This window comes from Kwoniella dejecticola, chromosome 1 (genome assembly GCF_000512565.2).
Source record: "Kwoniella dejecticola CBS 10117 chromosome 1, complete sequence".
In the NCBI taxonomy this organism is placed as follows: Eukaryota; Fungi; Basidiomycota; class Tremellomycetes; order Tremellales; family Cryptococcaceae; genus Kwoniella; species Kwoniella dejecticola.
Window position 1 is genome coordinate 3898603 of NC_089301.1, and position 21820 is coordinate 3920422.

At 49.2% G+C, this 21820-nt stretch overlaps 11 protein-coding genes across 11 annotated transcripts; 7 read left to right on the forward strand and 4 right to left on the reverse strand.

Moving 5' to 3' along the window:
* Positions 1–48: 48 nt before the first annotated feature.
* On the forward strand, positions 49–975 carry I303_101436 (uncharacterized protein; the record flags this gene model as incomplete). The annotated part of the gene is made up of 1 exon (XM_018404804.1): positions 49–975. One exon carries the CDS (start codon positions 49–51, stop codon positions 973–975), a length of 927 nt encoding a protein of 308 aa, XP_018267458.1.
* Positions 976–2383: 1408 nt separating this feature from the next.
* On the forward strand, positions 2384–4048 carry I303_101437 (uncharacterized protein; the record flags this gene model as incomplete). Its single annotated transcript, XM_065968337.1, has 5 exons — positions 2384–2386; positions 2602–2781; positions 3065–3579; positions 3679–3870; positions 3943–4048. The coding sequence occupies 5 exons, from the start codon at positions 2384–2386 to the stop codon at positions 4046–4048; spliced, it is 996 nt and encodes a 331-aa protein (XP_065824409.1).
* An 865-nt stretch (positions 4049–4913) lies between these two features.
* On the forward strand, positions 4914–5906 carry I303_101438 (60S ribosomal protein eL32; the record flags this gene model as incomplete). The annotated part of the gene is made up of 3 exons (XM_018404806.1): positions 4914–5030; positions 5501–5730; positions 5864–5906. The coding sequence occupies 3 exons, from the start codon at positions 4914–4916 to the stop codon at positions 5904–5906; spliced, it is 390 nt and encodes a 129-aa protein (XP_018267460.1).
* A 2068-nt stretch (positions 5907–7974) lies between these two features.
* On the forward strand, positions 7975–10011 carry I303_101439 (uncharacterized protein; the record flags this gene model as incomplete). Its single annotated transcript, XM_018404808.1, has 10 exons — positions 7975–8128; positions 8189–8484; positions 8549–8725; positions 8784–8918; positions 8974–9058; positions 9132–9152; positions 9212–9357; positions 9407–9480; positions 9539–9697; positions 9759–10011. The coding sequence occupies 10 exons, from the start codon at positions 7975–7977 to the stop codon at positions 10009–10011; spliced, it is 1500 nt and encodes a 499-aa protein (XP_018267462.1).
* Positions 10012–10659: 648 nt separating this feature from the next.
* I303_101440 (uncharacterized protein) lies at positions 10660–12717 on the forward strand (the record flags this gene model as incomplete). Its single annotated transcript, XM_018404809.1, has 9 exons — positions 10660–10696; positions 10743–10834; positions 10896–11004; positions 11063–11280; positions 11346–11803; positions 11883–12072; positions 12128–12236; positions 12300–12419; positions 12485–12717. The coding sequence occupies 9 exons, from the start codon at positions 10660–10662 to the stop codon at positions 12715–12717; spliced, it is 1566 nt and encodes a 521-aa protein (XP_018267463.1).
* A 231-nt stretch (positions 12718–12948) lies between these two features.
* I303_101441 (uncharacterized protein) lies at positions 12949–13695 on the reverse strand (the record flags this gene model as incomplete). Its single annotated transcript, XM_018404810.1, has 4 exons — positions 12949–13018; positions 13074–13135; positions 13197–13436; positions 13480–13695. 4 exons carry the CDS (start codon positions 13693–13695, stop codon positions 12949–12951), a joined length of 588 nt encoding a protein of 195 aa, XP_018267464.1.
* Positions 13696–13739: 44 nt separating this feature from the next.
* On the reverse strand, positions 13740–14090 carry I303_101442 (uncharacterized protein; the record flags this gene model as incomplete). Its single annotated transcript, XM_065968338.1, has 3 exons — positions 13740–13902; positions 13944–14014; positions 14064–14090. 3 exons carry the CDS (start codon positions 14088–14090, stop codon positions 13740–13742), a joined length of 261 nt encoding a protein of 86 aa, XP_065824410.1.
* Positions 14091–14258: 168 nt separating this feature from the next.
* I303_101443 (uncharacterized protein) lies at positions 14259–15727 on the reverse strand (the record flags this gene model as incomplete). The annotated part of the gene is made up of 8 exons (XM_065968339.1): positions 14259–14324; positions 14374–14696; positions 14740–14786; positions 14927–15319; positions 15380–15440; positions 15498–15546; positions 15609–15633; positions 15687–15727. 8 exons carry the CDS (start codon positions 15725–15727, stop codon positions 14259–14261), a joined length of 1005 nt encoding a protein of 334 aa, XP_065824411.1.
* Positions 15728–16033: 306 nt separating this feature from the next.
* On the forward strand, positions 16034–17526 carry I303_101444 (uncharacterized protein; the record flags this gene model as incomplete). Its single annotated transcript, XM_065968340.1, has 8 exons — positions 16034–16059; positions 16117–16348; positions 16397–16572; positions 16621–16724; positions 16772–17063; positions 17116–17288; positions 17348–17403; positions 17461–17526. The coding sequence occupies 8 exons, from the start codon at positions 16034–16036 to the stop codon at positions 17524–17526; spliced, it is 1125 nt and encodes a 374-aa protein (XP_065824412.1).
* Positions 17527–17814: 288 nt separating this feature from the next.
* Positions 17815–19506, reverse strand: I303_101445 (uncharacterized protein; the record flags this gene model as incomplete). Its single annotated transcript, XM_065968341.1, has 12 exons — positions 17815–17864; positions 17915–18087; positions 18142–18224; positions 18273–18297; positions 18359–18587; positions 18637–18711; positions 18771–18981; positions 19044–19053; positions 19109–19165; positions 19216–19334; positions 19385–19420; positions 19471–19506. 12 exons carry the CDS (start codon positions 19504–19506, stop codon positions 17815–17817), a joined length of 1104 nt encoding a protein of 367 aa, XP_065824413.1.
* Positions 19507–19816: 310 nt separating this feature from the next.
* I303_101446 (uncharacterized protein) lies at positions 19817–21738 on the forward strand (the record flags this gene model as incomplete). Its single annotated transcript, XM_065968342.1, has 10 exons — positions 19817–20099; positions 20154–20210; positions 20261–20436; positions 20492–20565; positions 20625–20721; positions 20778–20861; positions 20925–20940; positions 20997–21251; positions 21307–21550; positions 21603–21738. The coding sequence occupies 10 exons, from the start codon at positions 19817–19819 to the stop codon at positions 21736–21738; spliced, it is 1422 nt and encodes a 473-aa protein (XP_065824414.1).
* Between the last annotated feature and the right edge of the window lie 82 nt (positions 21739–21820).

A 21820-nucleotide genomic window follows, 5' to 3' on the forward strand; every position in this document is an offset into this window, starting at 1 on the left:
TCAGAGAACAAGTAGACCTCCACATACACGCATACAATCGTATTCATAATGAAAGTATTCATCACCGGCGGCTCAGGTTGGATCGGATCCCGCGTGATCCCTCATCTGGTCGAAGGTGGACATACCGTAGTCGCCTTATCTCGATCCGAGGGTTCTGACAAGATCATCTCTGACGCAGGTGGTATTCCTATTAGAGGCTCCATCGAAGACCCCGCTTTCCTCAAGGACCAAGCTTCCAAGGAAGACATCGACGCGGTGATTCACCTGGCTATGAATCACGATAATTTCGGTGGAGAGGGTTACGATTTCGTTAAGCAAGCTACGATCTCTTCGGATGCCGTCTTAGCTCTTGCAGATGGTTTATCTTCGAATGGTCAAGATCAAGATCGACACAAAGTTCTGATCAATACTAGCGGAACACTGAGCGGGGCTATGGCAGGATTCGGCGGTAAAGAACTCTCAGAAACCGACTCATTCGTCATTCCCATCCGACCAGATCATTACGACGCCATCAAAGCCAAGGGGGTAACTCCAATCGTGATCAGACTTAGTCCGGTGATTTATGGAGAGGGGGATAAAGGATTCATCTCGCAATTGATCAATATCGCACGAACCAAGAAAGTGGCTGGGTATTTGGGGGAAGGGGAGAATAGGTGGTCCGCTTGTCATGTTAACGACGCTGCGAAATTGTACGCTCTAGCTTTGGAAGGGGGGAAAGAAGGGATATTGCACGGGGCATCGCAAATGGGTGTGAAAGGGAGGGAGATCGCTGAGGTGATAGGAGAGAGATTGGGGGTGGAAGTCAAAAGTATTGAGAAAGGGGAAGAACATTTTGGAGGGTTTATGAATATGGTTCTTGGCTTGGATGCGCCCGCGGCGAATAGTATCACGAAGCAGAGGACGGGGTGGACACCGAAGGAGAAGGGGTTGATACAGACCATAAGGGAGAGTCAGGCTTACTTTGCTTCGAAATGATGAGCACGTACGCCAGTCGTTATTGTACTGTACAGTACCACGTCTAGATATTCGGATTGATGTAGACTCTGAGTGGTGCATGCCTTCAATACAGTGTTAGTGTTCCAGTCAAGTATGAATGTGATAGAGATATTATCCTCTGTGGATCAATCACTCGAATGGGACAAAGTCAATCTCATTGATGACCAAGTGCAGATGCCAATTTCTACATATTTGACCGTGACCTCCTTTGAACATCGATCACTTGATTGGAACAGCACAGTGTATGCGACACGCATCCTCTTGCGTCGTGTTCTGTACTTTGTCTGCGTCCTTGCACGCACTGAGACATCAATGAAATGGGATATGATATGCAACGACTCCAAGTCTTCCCATCTGCTGTTCTTTTGTATCCATCTCCCTTCAAGCGGCAAACGCAATAGTTTCAAGGTCAAGAGTCAAGTGAGTCATATTGACCCCATGGAGCAACGGTCTGACGTCAGATCCTGATCACCCATCCTGATGCCCAACAAGAAAGTAAGACACCATGCGCGATAAGTGGAAGAAGAAACGACAGAGGAGGATGAGGCAAAAGCGGAGGAAGATGAAGAAGCGATCTCGGTGAGTAAGTGAATTTCTTCATCCAACATTCTTCTTCGTCAGTTCACATCTTGATTTGAAACGGTCTTAGTCCGTTGTCTGATCAGATCAGATGGGGCATTTTCATCAGTACTAATCATGCGCGTTGTCAGATGAGTGGACTTTCCTTCGCCGTTCTTTCGATGTTCCCGCCTTTCATCAGTCCCATGAAGTCTATGGACAAAGAAACGAGACAGTTAGCTGAACTAGGGTGTGATCGAGGCTTATTGGGTTTGGAGTGAGATGAATGACACCGTCTGATACCGTGCTTGTATATGCAACGAAGTCATCCTGCTTTGTCAATGGTATTTAATTATTGGTAACATGAACCTGGTCCACCGGACTCAGACGCTATTGGCTGATTAAGGGAACGATCAGTCAGCATTCCGCATGTCAGTCTATGCAATACCAACCAGACCACGTTCAGTGAATGTGTGCTCTAGCGAAGATGTCAACCTACATAGCTAGTAGAGGGATCAACGGGGATTAGTTGCTTGGGTGCATCTGCTCATGCAGAAATCGAATGAATTCCTACTGCAAGAGAAACGGATTCTCAAGGACGTGCGTGTCAGGTGGAGGTGGTCCGTTCCACTTCAACTGGCGTAAACAAATCTCATCTCAACGTTCACTCTGGTGCTCTTCTTCATACATCCTCACAGCTTGAGCCAGCATTCTCTCACGCTCCACCATATTGACTCAACTCAGATCATTCGCAACCCGTTCTCAATATCTCACGGTTCAGCAGAAGCCTGTCTCTTCAAGACACGTCCCACAGTATTTATCCTTCAACATGGTACGTCTTCCCGTACATCCTTCCGGACCGGATCATATCGTGCTGCTTCACTAATTATACCTTTCACATAGCCTTCTCTTGATGTATGTATCCTTTCGGGCTCCTTATGCTCCTTGCGCAAAGAGGACACAATCATATTGTGGAATTGAAGCGAACACCCTTTCCATTCATAATGTTCAGCCTGACTAACCTCTATTGTCTACCGCACGATATAGATACCCGATCCGAAACGTCACAGACCGAATACACGCTCGAATGGTCCAGCTACGGGCTCAGCACTTGGTTCGGCGCTGAAGAAGAAGGCCCCGCCTGGACCGGTGTACGAGAAGGGGATTGAGTATTGGGATAAAGTGGATGCTAGTGTCAATGGTGTGCTTGGTGGATATGGCGAAGGTGTGAGTGGATCTAAAGCTGCGGTGTGGTTGCGATGTGTGTGAATGGAGGGGGCGGGCTTGCAGATCGAAGGCAAGCTGTAAGATCAAGGCCGATCAGTGAGATAGGGGTAGTGATTGATTCACGTTGAATCGTGGCCAGAATGGCTGGGTCACTAGGCATGTCCAACTTCAGCATCGGGGGTTCTAGATCATACAGTTGCTTCCCAACTCGAGACTTCGTTATAGTCAATGCTATCATACAGCGTGAAAACCGCGCTGAGTGCAACCTGCCTCATAAACATAGCCCGTCCCGCATATCGAACAACTCTCCTCACGACTCCTCCTTCTTTCCTTCATCCCATCGTTATCCCCCTTCCCTAACCCTCTCACACCCGTTCCGCCGTCTGCTCCTGCTCATCGACGGACCGTATTAGACGTCGGAGCAGGGATAGGCCGAGTCACGCGTCATGTGCTCTTACCGCTCTTCGACGACGTTGTCCTGCTTGAACCGGTCGATAAATTCGTTAGAGAGGGTTACAGAGCCGCCTCCTCTGGCGAATGGCGCGATCTGCCTTCGTTGACCGCTGAAGGGGATGACGATGCCATGAAAGAGCAGAAGAGGCGACTGGACGAACAGCAAAAGTGGATCACCGAAGGTAACGGAAAGGGTAAGAGGGTTAGGTTCATCAAGAGAGGATTGCAGGGGTTGGATCCCCGATTCCCCGTGGACGAGCAAGGGGAAGAGATCGGGCTGGTGTCTTCTCCAAGTGGTTTGGGCGAGAAGGAAGGATGTATGGCGGATGAGATTGTCTATGATGTGTGAGTCGATAAAGACATGAGACTTAAATACCCTTCAGAGAAAGAAGAATGGATCGTTGCAAGCGTGCTTTCGCTGACACAGGATCATGAAACGCCTAGGATATGGTGTCAATGGTGTTTGGGTCATATGAGTCATCCGGATCTCGTGACTTTCCTCAAGACGGCTCGAAAAGCGCTGAGAGAAGGGGAGAATGGAGATAATTACATCTTCGTTAAGGAGAATTGCTGTGATGATGCACCGGGAGGAGTTGGGCAAGAGTTCTTGGATGAGGAGGATTCGAGTTTGACCAGGTAAGCTAAGCTCAGAGATTTCGCTTGTATCTTGAACTGCTGGAAAAATGACTCCATCGGCTACTCTTATAGGTCCCATCAGAAATGGGTCGACTGTTTCCATGAAGCTGGATTGGAGGTCATACGAGAAGCAGTACAGCAAGGGATGCCTGATGAGTTGTTTGTGGTTAAAACGTGAGTAGAGTGTCTTTTGTCATCGCCCTTTGTCCTTCATGAGATGCCATTCACTTGCTATGAATCTCAACCGAAGTGCAAATTCTCGTCCTTTGATAATGTGGAGCCAGTACTCATCGTTGACTTAATGTGTTTTCATTCAGCTGGGTTCTCAAGTAGAGTTCCCGTTGATATGACGTAGACTTCTAGTCGCAGCTAGTCTTTATTGTCAACAAGTCTTTTGATCGGTCACATATGAAGATATGTGAATAGACATGCTATGTACAGGCCGTATGCAGATATCCATGAGGCGGTGTCCAGCAGCCAAGTGCATGTCGTTGACGTATAATGCCAAGAAAGAAGAATGGGATCTATGCACGTCGATAACATGGATGGCTTATGCAGTAGCGTCGTGAAAATCGGACATAAATGAACGGATGCTTTATCACCGATGCCTGCCACGCGTCGATGTTCTGCTCGTAGTATCGCTGCCACATCATGTTTCGCCGTTTCATCTACGCTCCACGCGCGACGGGATTATAATTATGCTCACCGTACGGTGCTTTCTCACCATAGGAGCATTGATTCGCCCAGTGCCACTCTGTCCGGCTGGTGCAGGTTTGCAGGTTTGCAGTCGACCGATTCGAGGTTTTCATCGCCGTACATCCTCAATTGACACCTGGTCACTCTTCTCCTCATCCTTCAAGGTATATCCATCAAGTTCGGTACGTTGACCCGTCACCTCGGCGTAGAAGCATCGTGGGAGAGAAAAGGAGCTGACCACAGATATTCTCTATTTTTCGACCTACGGTCTACTTCAACTTTATCCCTTTCTACATTGACAAAACACCAATAAACACAAATATACCAATCATAACAATACAGCCAAAATGCCTGCCCACATCCCCATCGTCAAGAAGCGAACAAAGACCTTCAAGAGGCATCAATCCGACCGATACCACGGTGTCAAGGAGTCATGGAGAAAGCCCAAGGGTATCGATAACAGAGTGGGTATCTGTCTGGGTCTTGTTGGATCGGATCTGGGATTCTGTGGGGGACAGACGAGTCGATGAGATAGATGGTGGAATGTGTAGAATGGGACCTCGGGATGAGGGGAAGGATAGATATCTAGAGATACGGGAAGAGCTGCATTAGACTCGCGTATCAAGGTGTGAAGGGACGAAGGCAAGGAGGAATCGCTCGAGGGAACATTTATGAGATGAGGAGGGAGTCGGGTCATTGATGAAGCGCAAGGATGATCTACTGGAGATCCTCTCGTCGTCTTCGTCTGCTTTGATGATCTCGACGGGTGAAAGATGAAGGAGAGAATATTGCCAAACAACCTTCACTCTTCATTGTCAAACAACATACTCGTCATCCTTTCTTATCGCGTATGGTCTCGTTGGATACGAGTTGGGTTTTGAGGCATGAGAGAACGCCGACTGACATGACATCTTGTTCTTGTTCTGGTTCACAGGTCCGAAGAAGATTCAAGGGTCAACTCCCCATGCCCAAGATCGGTTACGGTTCCAACAAAAAGACCAAGCACCTCTTACCTTCCGGCCACAAGGAACTCTTGGTCCACAACCTCTCCGAACTCGAACTCCTCCTCATGCACTCTGGTAAATACGCCGCCTCGATCGCTCACGGTGTCTCATCGAAGAAGAGGGTAGAGCTCGTTGCTAGGGCTAAGGTCCTCGGTGTCAAGTGAGTCGATCTTTCCCTCGCTCCCCTCCTCATACCTTCCAATTTTTCACAGTCTCAACAGCCTTTACCTTGAGAGTAAAAACCGTCTGTATCCTGTTCGTAGGGTTTCGCTGATACAATGCTTTATCCGCAGGATCACCAACCCTAACGCCAAGCTCAGAACCGAGGAGGCTTAGGTACCATAAAAACAACCCTTATATCATCGTTCTCTCCTACTTTCTGGGCTAGTCTACGTTTTCGACGGCGAAGCGGAAAGAGATGTATGATTTTGCATGACCACCGGAGATTGGGACAGGTGCAGGCTATCGCACAGGGTTATCGTGAATTGACAACGGAATGTGTCTCACTGATCAGACTGACTTCTTTTCACCTCGCTTTCGTATGATTAGGACCGGTTGAAAGCTTAACCCGTTCTTACAGCCGATGATGTACGGATCACTAAATGAAGCATCGGCGTCAAAACGCATATCATGGACCGCGAAGATCGTCAGAGGAATTCACTGGACTCGCAGCAATTCCCGAGTCGTAATAATCTGCGATATGATAAGCTTGGAAGCAAACGATGATGGTCACGGACGATGATCTACTTTGACATTGCCATGAAGAACCACGCCCTGATCGCCCATTTCATCGACTTGATATTTATCTGACACAGATTCCGGCTTGACCACATCAAGTAGGAACATATCATCACCAAATGGATACTCCAACCACACCGGCCATTGATCTCTCCATTGACGTCTCTCAAACTCGGCATCACCCTTCATAATTTGGTACGGTTGGATCTCGAGTGGCAGAGGACAGAATCGGGCTACTTTTGACTGATCTTACATTCTGATCTCACCTTGGCTGTGATCTGCTGTTCTTCTCGTGGATGAAGAACGTGTCCAGTAAATCGGATCGATATCTTTGTGCGGAGTATCGTGTGACGCCGTCGATCTCGTCTTGGTACTGGATTCTTGAGCTTTCGGTCCAATTCCTCTGCCGCGTGAGGTGGTCAAAAAGGGATTGCGAAGCTGCAGTCGCTTCTGTATCCGCTGATCCGAGCAATCGATTCTGAGTGGATTCATCAGTGTATTGTGAATCCAGACGATGGGACTGATCATTCTTCCACTCGTTGAACGCCTTATTCGCTTGAGTTATGGCTGATCCGCGGCAATCAAAGTTGCCCAATGTGGACCTGTGGATCCGTCCCGATCTCAGTTATCGTCCATTCGTCTCTCAACCGTGCCTCGTGGATTACAGGTTACACATCCTTTCGAGGGGATTTGACTTACATGTCAACCTTGGAAGATTGTTCGCTTCGACATCATCCAGACCTATCGGATCACTTTCCGAAATTTGAGTGAGATCCTGGAAAACCGCTTGTAACGATATAGTCAGTCTTTCAGCGTGTTTACCTTTTGTATGCGCACGTAGTCTCTCTGACGGGTGAGCATTGATCACCGATCGACATAAACCCTCGATATTGCTAATGTTGTCACTGGACAAATTAAGCGTGCTTGCCTTAGTTCTATTTTCGCCGAGAGAGATGATAGGCATCTCTGGGTGAGATAGAGTATCGTTCCCATCGCTGCGGTCCATCTCCGTTAAGATGTCACGGGTCCATTGGGGACTTGCTGGTCGGAGTGTAGCAGGTGACGACGGGGAAGATGGACTGTCCCCTTGCAGGTTGTTGTCAGTCATAGTCAATTGATGCTTTCTGACAGATTCAAGTCTCATTTTCATGCGACACTTGATTGGTATGGTTGGTATATCGGCACATGATGAAATCCAAGAGTTGATAGGTCACTATATATAACAGAACGACGCCGGGGTGTTTCGAGCTGTGGTTATCGACCTCAGCTGGGCCTTCCAGCGTGGGAACTATACGACCTCGCTCCTTTGGCTTGGTAGCTCCCCATCTGACGCAATGGATCAGCCGAACTGCTCGCCTCGCTTACGCGCATGTCCATCCGTTCACTCGCGCCTGCTCGCTACTCAGGCCGAACATCGACTCCGCTAAATCTGTGTCGAGGAGGATGAGCCAGGTACTCATCGGGTAGTTTGATCCGAGATTCAAGCTTAAATAGCCGGATATGTGAATGATTGACGTAATTAGTCACCACGCACCGCACTCGCCTTTGGAGTGCACGAAACCATCCTGCTACAGTGCGCAATTCATTCGATACGAAAGATAGCTCCTTCCTGCTCAACTATCAGCCCATATTCCTGTGCGATCCTGGCCCACAATCACATATAACGATGCGGTCGCTTCTCCAGCTCATCGCATACTTCGTGTTACTCCAAGCTTGCCTGGCATTCAGTCTCGGGGGACAGCAAGTCGCATGGACCGCTGAGGATTCAGCTGTAGCGGATCACAAGCCAGGTAATCCATTCAAGACCTTCGTAGAGCATTGTAAGTGCCTCCTTATCGTTCGCGGACCAGTATCGTTTCCTCGACTGACCACAAGCACAGTCTCCGCATCTCGTTCTGGTACCGATACATTCCTGCAAACACAGCTCGGCACTATATACCCTAATTCCAGTATCGTCGTCACACAGAATGCGTACTTTGACATCTTCCGCTATGCAGCTGGATCGTCCGAGTCTATAGTCGTCCGGGAGCTGGAAGACGTACAGTCAATCAAGAAGACGGTCTTCATCAAGCCGTCAAAGAGGAAAGATGGGGCAGGCGTGGTCGCTGAGAGAGTGGTATTTGGTGGATATCAAGTAGCTTGGAAGGATAAGGAGTTCAAGATCGTTGTCGCTACTGTGAGTGACGTCAATTTATGGACTTCCTTTGCTCTTCTTTACGCTCATCCTAAATCCGGCGCAGTGGGCGGAATCATACCGACAAGTGACCCAATGGCACATCATAACCGAAGAACCTGATGCCGCACAACAATTCATCCGATCATGCTCAGCTTACTGCTCCACATTCATCGACGTAGTTTGGGTGTTTGAGCAGGGATTTTGGCGTCCAGATAAAGAGCTATGGCAGTCTGTGCAGAAGGTGAGTCGACTTGATGCATGCAACCTTCCCCAAGCAATGCTCATGAACGCAAGTTTAGGCTTCATGGGACGATGTCGTGCTGGATGACAAGTTCAAGACCTCTTTGCAGAACGACTATCGTTCGTTCTGCAAGTCTGAGAAAGTCTACAAGGATCTAGGTGTACCTTGGAAAAGAGGACTCATATTCTTAGGTGTGAGTTGTTCCTTCAGTCATTGTGATTGACGAAGCTGATCCCTCATCTGCGTAGCCACCTGGGAACGGGAAGACCATCAGTCTGAAGGCGTTGATGAAGGAGGTCAAGGTACCCACTCTATATGTCAAGTCTTTCCACTGTGCGTTCTCCTTTCATAATGAATGATACTCGTACATAGAGGGGTCGAAGATTATGCTGATCAACATGCTTAGCATACGGCGGTGATGAGAAGGGTGAGCCCAACGTGAGCTGTCGTCATGCCAGCGCTGATGTTTTGTCATTGATCATTCAGGCATCCGAGACATATTTTCTCAAGCTAGAGCTCAAGCACCCTGCGTGTTGATCCTGGAAGACTTGGACTCCTTGATCACTGACATGAATCGATCTTTCTTCTTGAACGAGGTAGATGGATTAGAGGATAACGACGGGTTACTCCTGGTACGTGCCAGTTACCCATTGCATGCTCTAACATGCTCACACACCATAGATTGGAACCACAAACCACTTCGACAGGCTAGATCCAGCACTTTCGAGCCGACCATCCAGATTCGACCGGAAGTAGTGAGTCGATTACACGTATCTACTGGATATAGGTGAAATGACTCCTCGTGTGATACAGCACCTTCCCCAATCCCTCTCGCGATCAGAGAAGGGATTACGCTATCTGGTGGCAAGATAGATTGCACGACAACAAGGATATAGACTTTCCCGATTCGCTTTTAGACGAATTCGCAGATAAGACGGATGATTTCTCTTTCGCATATATGAAAGAGGCCTTGTGAGTGGACCCAAGCCTTAGGCGCAAATTTAGAACTGACATCTTCATCTTTGATGGTCAGCGTTTCAACCCTGTTGACCATTGCTAGTCGAAAAGAAACATATTCTGATAAGCCCGACTTCGGGGCAATTTTACTTGAACAGGTTGAGCATCTTCGAAAAGAGCTAGAAACGACTGAGGTCGCGTCTGTACCTATGTCCAATGGTGGAACGTCCGGGAGAACAAGTATGGACGAGATGATGGGATACGGGCATAATCCTATGGAGATGGGACAGGATAGTACCATTTTCAGAATTCCATGGGTCAACTACTAGATGATTAGCGTAATACGATGTCTTGTTCTGTGTGTTGTCGAGATTACTGGCTCAATCGGAGTGAATAAGACATCAAGTTATCCAATGTGTCTGATTGGATCCGATATGCCCTTTACGTACCCTTTGTAGAATGAATTGCCAGTTCGAGTCAAGCTCCTCTCCCCGAAGACTAGGCTGCCTTTATCGGGACCGCACTTGATTGCAACAAACCCAGACATCACCATCTAGTTTGACCGATGCACGCGTCGAAATCCCGCGAAAATGCAGCGATTATGTGGTAGCCTCCTTTGTGTACCTGATCGCCGGCATGTTTATCGATCCCCATCCGTCCTGCAGAATTCGCAATCTCCCCCTCGCTCTCGACTAAATCGACACCGGCTAAATGAAGCTTACTCGCACAAACTCTGGTAACGAATCGTAAGATTTTACCTAGACGAGTAATTGAACGCCCCTCCCACGTGCATCTGTGCCAAGCGTGGGTCTCCAGCTCCATCCCGAGGGGACTGCGGGGATTGTTGTAAAACACCGGTGTTCACTACCCTGAACGGTCAAATGAATGCTTTATATACTGCTATCCACAATTCGATTTTCGACGATTGGCCAGCAAGACAAAACAGTCTACATCAGCAGTAATTATAAACACACATCATGGGCGCTGCTACTCCTGCTTATGCCGCTTGGCAAAGTAAGTCGATCCATCCAAGGAGCGATCCATACTGACTTCATTATAGACAACACGCATCCGACATGGTACAAAGACAAAGGTCTCCGACGAATGGCCGTACACATCATGATGATGTACCTGTGCATCTTCACTTTTGGGGTGAGGCGGATCGTGGCACATCCTCAAGTGTATACGACATTCGACTGACCCCCCGATATAGTACGATGGATCCCTTCTAAACGGTCTTCAAACCGTGCCGAGGTGGCAAAAGGACTTCAATCGTCCAGCGGGCAATGCTCTCGGTATCATCGCTGCGTCCTTTTACTTCCGTAAGTCGTATAGTGTGGTGCAGAATCACAACACAGCTTATCATTCATGGGCCAACAGCCAAAATCGTGACTCCGATCTTCGCCTCTTATATCGGTGATCTCTATGGTCGAAGAGCATCTTTGCTCGTTGGTTCCGTCATCTCTGTCGCTGGTGCTTTCGTCAACACGTTTGCCCACAGTCGAGGCATGTTGATCGCCGGACGAGCGGTCTTGGGTGCTGGTCTCGGTATGCAAGCGACCATCGCGCCTACGATGATACAGGAACTCTGTCATCCGGTAAGGAACGATTTTTCCTCATCGCCAACAGGCGTGCTGTGGCTGACGCATCACGTCTGTTCTAGCGTTTGCGAGCTGTCGCCGGTGGTATGTACCTCGGGTTCTTCTACGTTGGATCCACCACAGCAGCCTGGCTCTGTTTCGGCATGATCAACTGGGACAACTCTTGGGCTTGGCGACTCCCAACTATCGTACAAGTCCTCGGAACGGGAGGTATCGGTATTTACATTGCTCTGGGACTAATGGTCGAATCGCCGAGATGGCTCGTCAGCAAAGGGAAAGAAGAACAAGCTCTTCGTACGATCGCCAACATGCACGCGAATGGCGACCTCGACGATGAGCTCGTTCAACATGAGATGACCGAGATCAAGAATGGTCTCGAGTTCGACCGAGTCAACAAGGGCAACAACGGATATCTCGCTTTCCTCAAAACGCCAGGGAACAGGAAGAGGTTGTTCGTTCTTGTTGTCATCGCCGCATCGAGTCAATTGAACGGTGTTGGACTTGTATCATACTATATCGCGTAGGTCTGCTTGCGTTGCCTTATTTTCCGTGCATTTGCGTACGAGCATACTAACGCAATGGTATGTCCGTCATCGCAGCCCCATCCTCAAGCTGATCGGCATCACCAAGCCGTCGCAAGTCGCGGGTATCAACGGTGGTCTAGCGATCTGGAATCTGTTCAACACAATTATCATCGCTCAGTTCGTCGAGAGAATCGGTCGTCGACCACTATGGCTCACCGGAGCTACCGGTATTCTCTTCGCTTTTGCTGTAGTGACTGGTCTCTCAGTGAGTCTTCGGTCGGCCAGCATTCAACTACACTCAAGCTAATAACAATTTGTAGGGCTCCTTCGCCATGCACAGGTCTTCCTCGGTCGGGACTGCGGTTATTCCGTTCCTGTTCATTTTCTACTTGTTCCAAAATATGGCCTGGGCCGTACTTGCCAATCTCTGTACGTCCGGCCTTTCACACTAATTTTACAATTTCGACGCTGACACCGCGTTGCTACACTCAGACGTCGCCGAGATTCTGCCATATGGTCTCCGATCCAAGGGAATGAGTATCTACGTCACTACTCAGTCGGTCTCTTTGGCTTTCAATCAATATGTCAACCCCGTCGCAATTGCCGCAATCGGTGAGCTTATACTTCTCTTGAAGATCTCCTCTTTTCAATTGCTGATGTACTCTGGTATGTGACAGCCTGGAAATACTACTTCGTCTACATTGCGATTCAGGTTCTCCTCGTCATCTTCGCGTACTTCTTCCTCGTGGAGACGAAGGGATATACCATCGAGGAGGTGTCTCGACTTTTCGACGGCAAGAACGCTGCCGAGGGTGTAGTTGAGCACGCCGCAGAAGGTGTTGAACATGTCGACGCAGATGAGAAAGGACATGATGAGCATATCGAATCTCGAACTACTGTCCTCAAGTAAACTCCTCTCTTCTCACCTCGTACTCATGGATACTCGGTTTCGGCAAAGGTGCATCTCGTGCAAGACGATACGGATATAGGGTAGTTTTGTGTTTTGGAGTATGTACTAGCTATGCAACCATCCTTAGTCGCGATGTATATGATACTGCTTTTTGCATACAACCTTTACAACACGAGAGGCTTTTTACAGGATACAACGTTGTGGTATGAGACAAGAACAGTATGAATACGATCACGGCCCTGGCAGATCACCCAGGTAAAACATATCAGTTTCCGTGCCAGTTGGGGCGAACAGAGAGAGCCTACAGAACGTTATGGGAGATTAGCAGGTCCCAGAAGAGAAAAGACGCAACTCACCAGAATTGTTGGTCTTCCTGCGTCAGATCGTCTTGCGTTGCCGAAGTATGTACGAATTCGTCCTGCAGGATTGCCGTCAACCAGTATCTTTCGAATGTGTACTGTGCTGACACGCCGACTCACGAGCGATTTCAGGAAGTCATAGTCATCTCCGGTACGGTTCACATCGTTTTCACCTTGAGCAGTAGGGGACGGCGCGCGCGATTCGATGCTGAGGGACTTCAAAGCTTTTTGGGTGAATCGAGCGATGAATGCAGTCGCCGAATTATCGCTGCCGCCTGTCACTTGTACGCAGATTTGGTTAATGCGCTTGATGAGAGAGACGACCAGCGATTTCTGGTTGACCGATAATTTCCAGAAATACTGTCGTCGGTGTCAGCTCAGAGTGTCGCATGCCGTTACTCACTTTATACATCAGAGTGGTCACTTCGGACAAGGTGCACGCAGTGATGTCATGCAAGTAGATGAGCATCCCGGCATTTCCGATGACTTCCACTTGATCGACAAGCTGGGTTATAGCCGACAGGCAGTCGCTAATTCCTCCGTCTGGACCGATGTTGCACTGCAGTGCTCGGCGCTTGATGGTCAGACCCGCATCGAGGATCAAATGCTTGAGCGCCATCCCGGAGTAATTGCTCAGGCCGTGATTTGCTGACCTTCGTCAGCTCAATCCGCCATGACAGCGGACTTACCTCCGATGCGCGCAAACCACTTTTCCTTCTTCCTCTCATGCTCAGCGGTCATATCAGCTAGATAGATGGACCAGAACTCTGCGTTGTTTGGTTGGGTTCGATCGAGGCGTTCAAAGCTGTCGTATATGTTGGTCATCCTGAAGCGAGTTAGCGTCCTCCTTCGCTAGTGATTACTCACTCGATACTGCATGCCAAGTGCATGTCCATAGGTGTGTCCAGATGCAAATGTTCTTGGGCCCACGCATCGGGCTAGATCGGGGCATCAGCTAAAACCTGTGCGATGCATGACTGGACTTACGTCGCTGAATTCATGAGGACGAATCATCGTGGGCAGGTTGAATCGTCGAGCGTACCTATGAGAATTAGCCTTGGTAGAGGAACGGTACACTCACTTTCTATCGAAGCCTGCGAGCAAGACTGATTGAGCGATGTTTTCTGGCTGTGTGAATTACAGCTCAACTCACAGATGATGTCTATCCCGATGCCATGTTTATCAGTTCTGTGCTAAGTATGCTGTGGGCGAGGGGATATGCTCACTGTACCACGTCCGCTCCGCATTCTGACTCATCTTCAGCGTGCGACCAATCGATTGTGACGGAAAGACTCACCAGTAGCTGCCTTGCTTCTCTCACATCTGATGGCAAAGTGCGCTTGCTAGGCTTATACCATCCATGTTGATATCCCAATCTGATCGCCACTCCGATTCTCACCCATGCCGATCGATCCGTTGTTTCTTTCCAGCATACTAAGATCAGCAATGATTGTATGATCCCAACATCGCATCTTCCCGAATCGATCTCTCTCGATATGAGCGTCTGCGCGTGCTCGATCAGGCGTGGGTACAAGTCCTTGCGGAAGAATTTACAGGCGGCAGCGAGGACGGCTGATAGGAGACAAACAGATGTTTCGCGCATGAAAGACATGGTGTGGACTGGGCAACGGATTCAGCTCAGTCATCGACTCGATGCACTCACGATATGGATCCAGGAGAGCAAGCACAGGTCCCAAATGTCGGTGATACCTAATTATTAGCTTGTGAAAGCTGCACACGTAACGCACAGGTTGATCAGGTTCTCCGCTTCAATCGAGCTCAGAATCCTTAGTGTAACTAAAAATGGTCAGCTCGTTCCTCTACCGTAAGACTCACTAGGGTCTCCATACTGTCGCGCTGCGATATCATCGACAGGGAGTACCGCACTGTTGGAAGCATATTCCTGTCCATTGACTACATCAGGCAGAGGGGGGTTCAGGTATTCCGATACATCCAAAGTTGGTGCGGCAGCATTGACAGAGCGGACAGAGGCAGGAGTCGACATCTGCATATTCGGTGCGGATGCGGAGGCAGGCGGTGGAACGGTATCTAGTGGTTGAAGAGGAAGTATGGGGGAGTGAGGCAGAGTACTGTCGACGCGGGGTAGCATCATGCTATTGTGCAGGACCTGCTGTTGTACTAGATTGTTGATTGCATTCACAGCCGATGAATCGGGTAACGGGTCTCTTGGTTGTTGCTCTGATTGTTGTGGTTGCGCCGACATGGAGCTCCGGGCAGCACGTCTGCGATCAGAATCAGGATAAGGTGAACCTCGCATGTGTATGTCAAAGAGCCAGGCTTACTCAACATTCGTCTTCCTCCCTCTCCGTTGACTCGAATAAACACAGTCTATGTTCAGCCGTTCTGAGTCTCGTCAGCACAACTGAACCAGAGCGCCATAAGACGAGAAAGTGCATTCACTGCATCGTTTGCATTTGACATTAGGATCCTCGTTGCCTACACATTTGACCTGACGAGTTGTCAACATCTGCCAAATATCTTTCGTCATGATTCTGAGCTGAAAGAGCTCACTTTTATTCCACGACAGCCAAGACAGCTACGGTGGACTCAGCTTTCCTGTCCGTCGCAAATTCTTCGCTAAGCACTCACCTCTGCAGCTGTCTCGGGCGATTCGATAGGTCGGGCGGCATTTTTGCGTGAGTCGGGAGGTCATTGAGGATGGGAAAGTGCGAATAGTGAAGTATGCGAAATCGCCGGTGGATATGTGACAAACAAAGGTCGGAGGTGGGGAGAGGGTGACTGCGGCAAAATGCCGGTCCGTTCAGACCGATCCCACGCGGTGGCGTCCGGTGTATTGAACCTCCACTATTGCGATCCACCCTGCCTTAGACTGTTATTTGAGCAATCACTCTGTTTGAAAGACTTTCTTTGTGCTGATTGAATCGTTTAGACTTGCAACTATTCTAGCACTACCGAAATTTAACAATCGAAGAAAGATGTCACCTTTCGTCGCTTCTTGGGGGTGAGCAGCCATATCTTTAGGCCGCCCGGGGGCAATGGTTGGCTGACATGCCAATAGCATTATCGGATCAGGATGGATCTCGTCCATGTTCGTGAAGGATCTTAGCGTCCAGAGACCAGATGTGACAGATGTTCAGCATTCAATCGCCGCTGTCGGATCAAGAGATAAAGCGAAGGCAAGCAGATTTATCGAAGACTTTTGTGCGAACGGCGCTTCGGCGCAACAAGCCGACAATGGTGTCGCAAAACCTGTAGCCTTTGGCTCTTATGAAGAGGTCTACCAGCATCCAGTAAGTCTTAGCGATTCCGACAGCTCGCGCTCACGATTTCCAACGCAGGACGTCAACATCATCTACATAGGAACACTGAATAGCGGTCACTACACCGATGCCAAAGCCGCTTTGCTCGCTGGCAAGCATGTGTTGGTTGAAAAACCGGCATGCTTAAACGCGGCTGAGTGGAAAGACCTGGTGCGGATCGCAGGGGAGAAGCAATTGTTCCTGATGGAAGGTGAGTGAGGTAATTGACATTGAGAAGCTGACTTTGCAGGGGTCTGGACAAGATTTTTACCTTTGGCGTACGAGCTTCAAGATCTGTTGTTCAACAAGCAAGTCATAGGCGATGTCAAGCACGTCCAAGCCAACTTCTCCATGGCATTCTACAACAGTAAGTCGGCTCATCAGCGTGTGAAGCCAGGGTTAACGTATTTCCAGACGTGCCCGACACCCATCGAAACTTTGCGCTTGATACCGCTGGTGGGGTCATGTACGATCTTGGCCCATATACCGTGTTATGTGCATTGCTTGCATTGTACCACCATCCCAACAATGAGAGGTCTAAGCCGGAGAATGTCGTCGGGCATATGGTCAAAACGCGAACCGGCGTTGACCTTTCCACTACTATTAATATGGAGTTTCCTAAACTCGAGGCCACTGCGATCTTGACAGCCAGCTTCGCCTACAACTCCCCCAAAGACGAAAGATGCGTGATCATTGGGACAAAGGGGTAAATATGCCGGATCACAGGAAGTCTCATCTAAAGCTGATTTATCCTCTAGTGAGATCGTGCTCAATGACGGTCTTTCGCGATTGACTACCTTGACTATAAAGGAGTACGACCAAGAGCCTACGTTCAGACCGACACAATGGAAAGCCCCGGTGGTCGTCAGCAAGCCATTACCTGGATTCGGACTCATATACGAGGCTGATGCGGTTGCGCGATCGGTCCGGGGTGAGTGGGGATGTGCATGGCTGAGTAAGATATTTGTATTCTGATAAGAAATGTCACAGATGGTCAGTTGGAAAACCCTCGGATGCCCCATGCAGAGACCAGTATGGTTCTCGAGGTCAGTCGTTGGGAATTTCTACTGAAGCGATATCTAGCTGACTTCGGATCTGTGAAGATCTTCGATTCTGTTCGAAAAGCGAATGGGTATGTTCTGCCAGAAGGGTTGGAGAAGTTATTGTGATAGACATGATGATGCATACTTGGTTTTGATATAATGAGAGACCTTTTGGAGAGCACAAAGCTTACGGGCGGTGCAGAATATCGTGCAGATTGACCTTATCATCGTCAGACGAGACACGCTGGCACCTTTGTTCATCGCTATATCTGACCGGGTGTGCATTTGCAATACAGTGACTGGCTCATTCACTCGTGTACATCGAGGTCACGCAACATCTCAGTTCAAAATTAGTGCATACATACTATATCATGACCAACAATGCATAAAACCACAGATACGAGGTTGGCCCAGCTAGACCAAGGCTTTCATGACCATATCGAAGATCTCAAGATCTTGTTTCGCTACCATGAATGATCAGCCAACGCATCCCATGATTCTCAACTTGACTCACCGTCCACCGCATCGTTCTTGACAGGGGTACCTTTCACGATGGCATCGTGAAGAGCTTTATACTCGAGGGTGTAAGCGTCTTCGTAAGACGGTCGGATGAGTTCTTCATAATGGTCTCCATTTTCTCTTTTACCGACCACCTTCGCGGTGATCGGGAGACCTTTGATGTAGGGACTGAGCGGACAGAGCATCAGCGTTGGCACTTGCATAGGAGGACGGCAGACTCACCTGTCGTACTGTAACGTTATATGCCTGTCCGATGCATATATTTCGATTTGCGCGTCAAACTCCATGACATTGTCGACGCCGAACTATGAGGGTGTCAGTACGGCTACACTGTGCTTTGGGCTGTTACGTACCTCGAGGTATACCTTAAATCCGGGACTGGAATCCATATGATCAGCCAGACTTCGACATCCACACATAGTTTTCGAACTCCACTCACTACTCGAAGATGACGTGAGTGAAAGACCCAGCAGCATTTCGGGTGGCAGCCACGACACCTGTTGGCATACCAAGCAGCTCTCTCATCGCGCTGACGTCGTGCGAGGCTAGCACATTTAGGACGAAATAAGTCTTCTTGTCCAACGGGTTCGACGCTTTCTTGCCAATCGCTTGTTGGAACTGCTGTTCATTCAGACTGAGTCGCTCTTGGTTGGCCTCGGGAGGGAAGTCTGCCTTAAGTCTCAGCACAAATACATTCGAGAGAATCGCTGAGCTCACCGGTGAACTTCGCTGGGAAATGGGCACACTGGTCGACCCACTGGGAGTTCCAGCCTATGATATCTCTCACGCGGACTACAGCGCATACCACATCTCAGCCATCATTGGGACTGCAGTTGAAAAGGAACACTGACCATAATTGATCGCGCCCTCGGGTAGATTATCGACCATTTCCTTCACACGTAAAAAGGCGTGGGCGTATCTTCGCATGTAACCGACAAACACGACCTTTCCAGATGCCTGTCTGGCGGCTTCAATCTCGTCGGCGCCTTCTTTGGTCAGCGACATGGGCTTTTCGACCATGACGTGTTTACCGGCTTTCAAGCACTGCACTGTGTGCAAGACCTGCGAATAGAGCCGTTTGAGCGATCTTTGCATCTCCTTCGATACCCCAGAGATTGGCTTACGTGGTACTCGCTGAACATGTCGACCATCAGCGAACGATTTAGCGGAAGTCTTGATAAGGACTCACTTCGCATTCATGATGAATACAACATCGACCTCGGGACTCTTTTCCAGCATCTCGCTGCTGTGTTTATAGTAAGCAACAGACTTGATAACTTTGGTAGCTATACTCACACATTGGTGTAAGTTGCCGGAACGTGGAATTTATGGGCGCAGTGAGCCAAGGTCTGCTTCGATATATCCACGAGCGCTACCGTCCGGTATAAGTGCGAGCATAGTAGCAGAGTGGGGAGCTGTCTTTCAGGTCAGCTAAGTGCTTCAGTATTACAAGGAAGCCGCTTACATGCGTAGTCATCGCGATCTCCCCTGCGCCAATGAGCTGAGCAGTAAGTCAGCACCCGCTCGCCTTCTGAATTCGCAAGGACTCACGGCGACATTGAGTATTCTGTCCAGTGCTTTCGTCATTATTGCTTGTGCTGTTCGTATAGCTTGACAATTCGATCACAAAGATCAGTATCTCAACCTCGACATTTACATACCCTTCCAGAAAACCATTATCTTTCTCGGCAAACGCAGACCGATCGCATAACACCGCTCGCGCCAATGCAAAAATAACCGGCACTACTCAGCGCAATACACCGAAATAGTCCGTTCCCTGACCGGACGAGCCGACACTGCGTCCGAACGGACAAGATACATTTCATACAATGATTGATTCTATGCTATTAGCTTTCCTTCCGTTTCGTTATCTACGAGAGTACAGCAGTCAGACAAAATGAACGCAAAGGCGCAACTCATTCTCAACGATCCCGCATACAAGGGCGTCCTCCCCGCGGACTTTGCATTCGGCTCCGCTACCGCGTCTTACCAGGTAGAAGGGGCTATCGACGCCGACGGAAAGGGACCATGTGTGTGGGATGAGTGCTTGCGGAATCAAGACAACGGAGACCTCGCGTGTGACTCGTATCACCAATGGAAGGAAGATCTCAAGCTGCTAAAGCAGTACGGATGCAGAGTTTATAGGTTCAGTATCGCTTGGTCGAGAGTCAAGCCGTTAGGTGGGTCACGCCGAGCAAGCGAGTCGAGATTTGTACTTAACTGGCTGCTTTCAGGCGGAAGAGACGACCCCATCAACGAAGCCGGTATCAAATATTACTCCGATATGGTGAGTTAGCTCTTGCCGGGTGCCGAGCTGACTGATAGATCGACGACTTGTTAGCGGCTGGCATTGTGCCGTGGGTCACGATCTTCCACTGGGATCACCCAGCCGCGTTAGAGAAAAGATACGAAGGCTTCTTCAACGACACTGAGGTGGTGCAAGACTTCGTCTCGTATGCCAAGTTGTGTTTCGACAGCTTTGGGGATCGAGTGAAAAACTGGATCACGATCAATGAGGTGGGTCATGCCGCAAAGCTCATGACATGTATAGCTCATCGTGCTTCCATCGCAGCCCCATATCTTCACGATGCAATCATCTTCTTCGTACAAGCAGCCTCAATGGGTACACAAGCAGGACCATGCGAGGTAAGCGAAAATTGGGCGGAACTGTGTGTGTATTTTATGCTGACAGTGCATGATCAAAGATTTGCCAAATCGCTCCTGCTTTGTCACGCTCGAACGGTCGATCTCTACCGCAAGGAGTATCAGCAGCGCCAGGGAGGCCGCATCGGGATCGTCTACGTAAGCTTCGAGGACCTGAGGGCTTGAAAGAGACGTAGCTCAACGATTATTCACAGAACTGCGACTGGGTCGAGCCCGTCAACGATAGTCCAGAAGCAAAAGCCGCTGCAGATTTCGCCCGAGAATGGGTGATGGGCTTCGTGAGTCGAGCTAGATCTGAATGGTCGAGTTGGAAATTTGCTAAGACCGGAGCTTTCCCGTAGTATGCTGATCCAGTCTGTAAGCGGGATTCCTGTAGTGTTTATCGCTATGGTTATCGCTGACAATCTATTTAGTTCTGGGCAAATTCCCTGATTCAGTTGCCGAATATCTTGGTGACCTGTTACCACAATTTACCGAAGAGGAATGGTCGCTCATCAAGGGGTCGACTGAATTCTTTGGTTGGAACCACTACGGATCGCAGTATGCCTCAGGCAAACGTCTTGAGACAGACAATCCCCGATTGGTATCGTTTGGATCGATCGAGCGGGTCTTCGAGAAAGACGGTAAGGTCATCGGTAACAAGGGAGAAGCGGGGCATCCATATGACGGTGGGTGGAGTGCTCCTGGAATCCAGGCTGTCGCTGATGAGAAAATACCCATTAGTTCCCTGGGGATTCCGAAAGCTCATGCGATACATCCACAATCGGTACACTGGACCAGCCAACATCCCTATCTTCATCACCGAGTGCGGATTCAGTATTGATGGCGAGGCCAATATGACGTTCGAGGAGCGGATACATGATACCCAAAGGCAAGACTACTACGCGGGATACTTGAAAGAGCTGCTGGAGGCGGTACGAGACGACAAGATCGATTGTCACGGCTTCATGGCTTGGTCATTGATGGAGTGAGTCGATGCGATATAGAAGGCCACACGTATATGCTGATAATTGTCGTAGCAACCTGGAATGGTTATACGGATATGGAAAGCGATTTGGAATCACAGCGGTCGACATGGAGAATGGGTGTAAGAGAACGCCCAAGGACTCGGCCGCTCTGCTCAAGACCTTGTTCGACTACTCAATAGCGAAATAAGGAACAAGTGGTGAATTAGAATAGAATGCATGTACAGTCCCTAGATCTTGCATTTGATATTTCACTACAGCGCTATGAGATG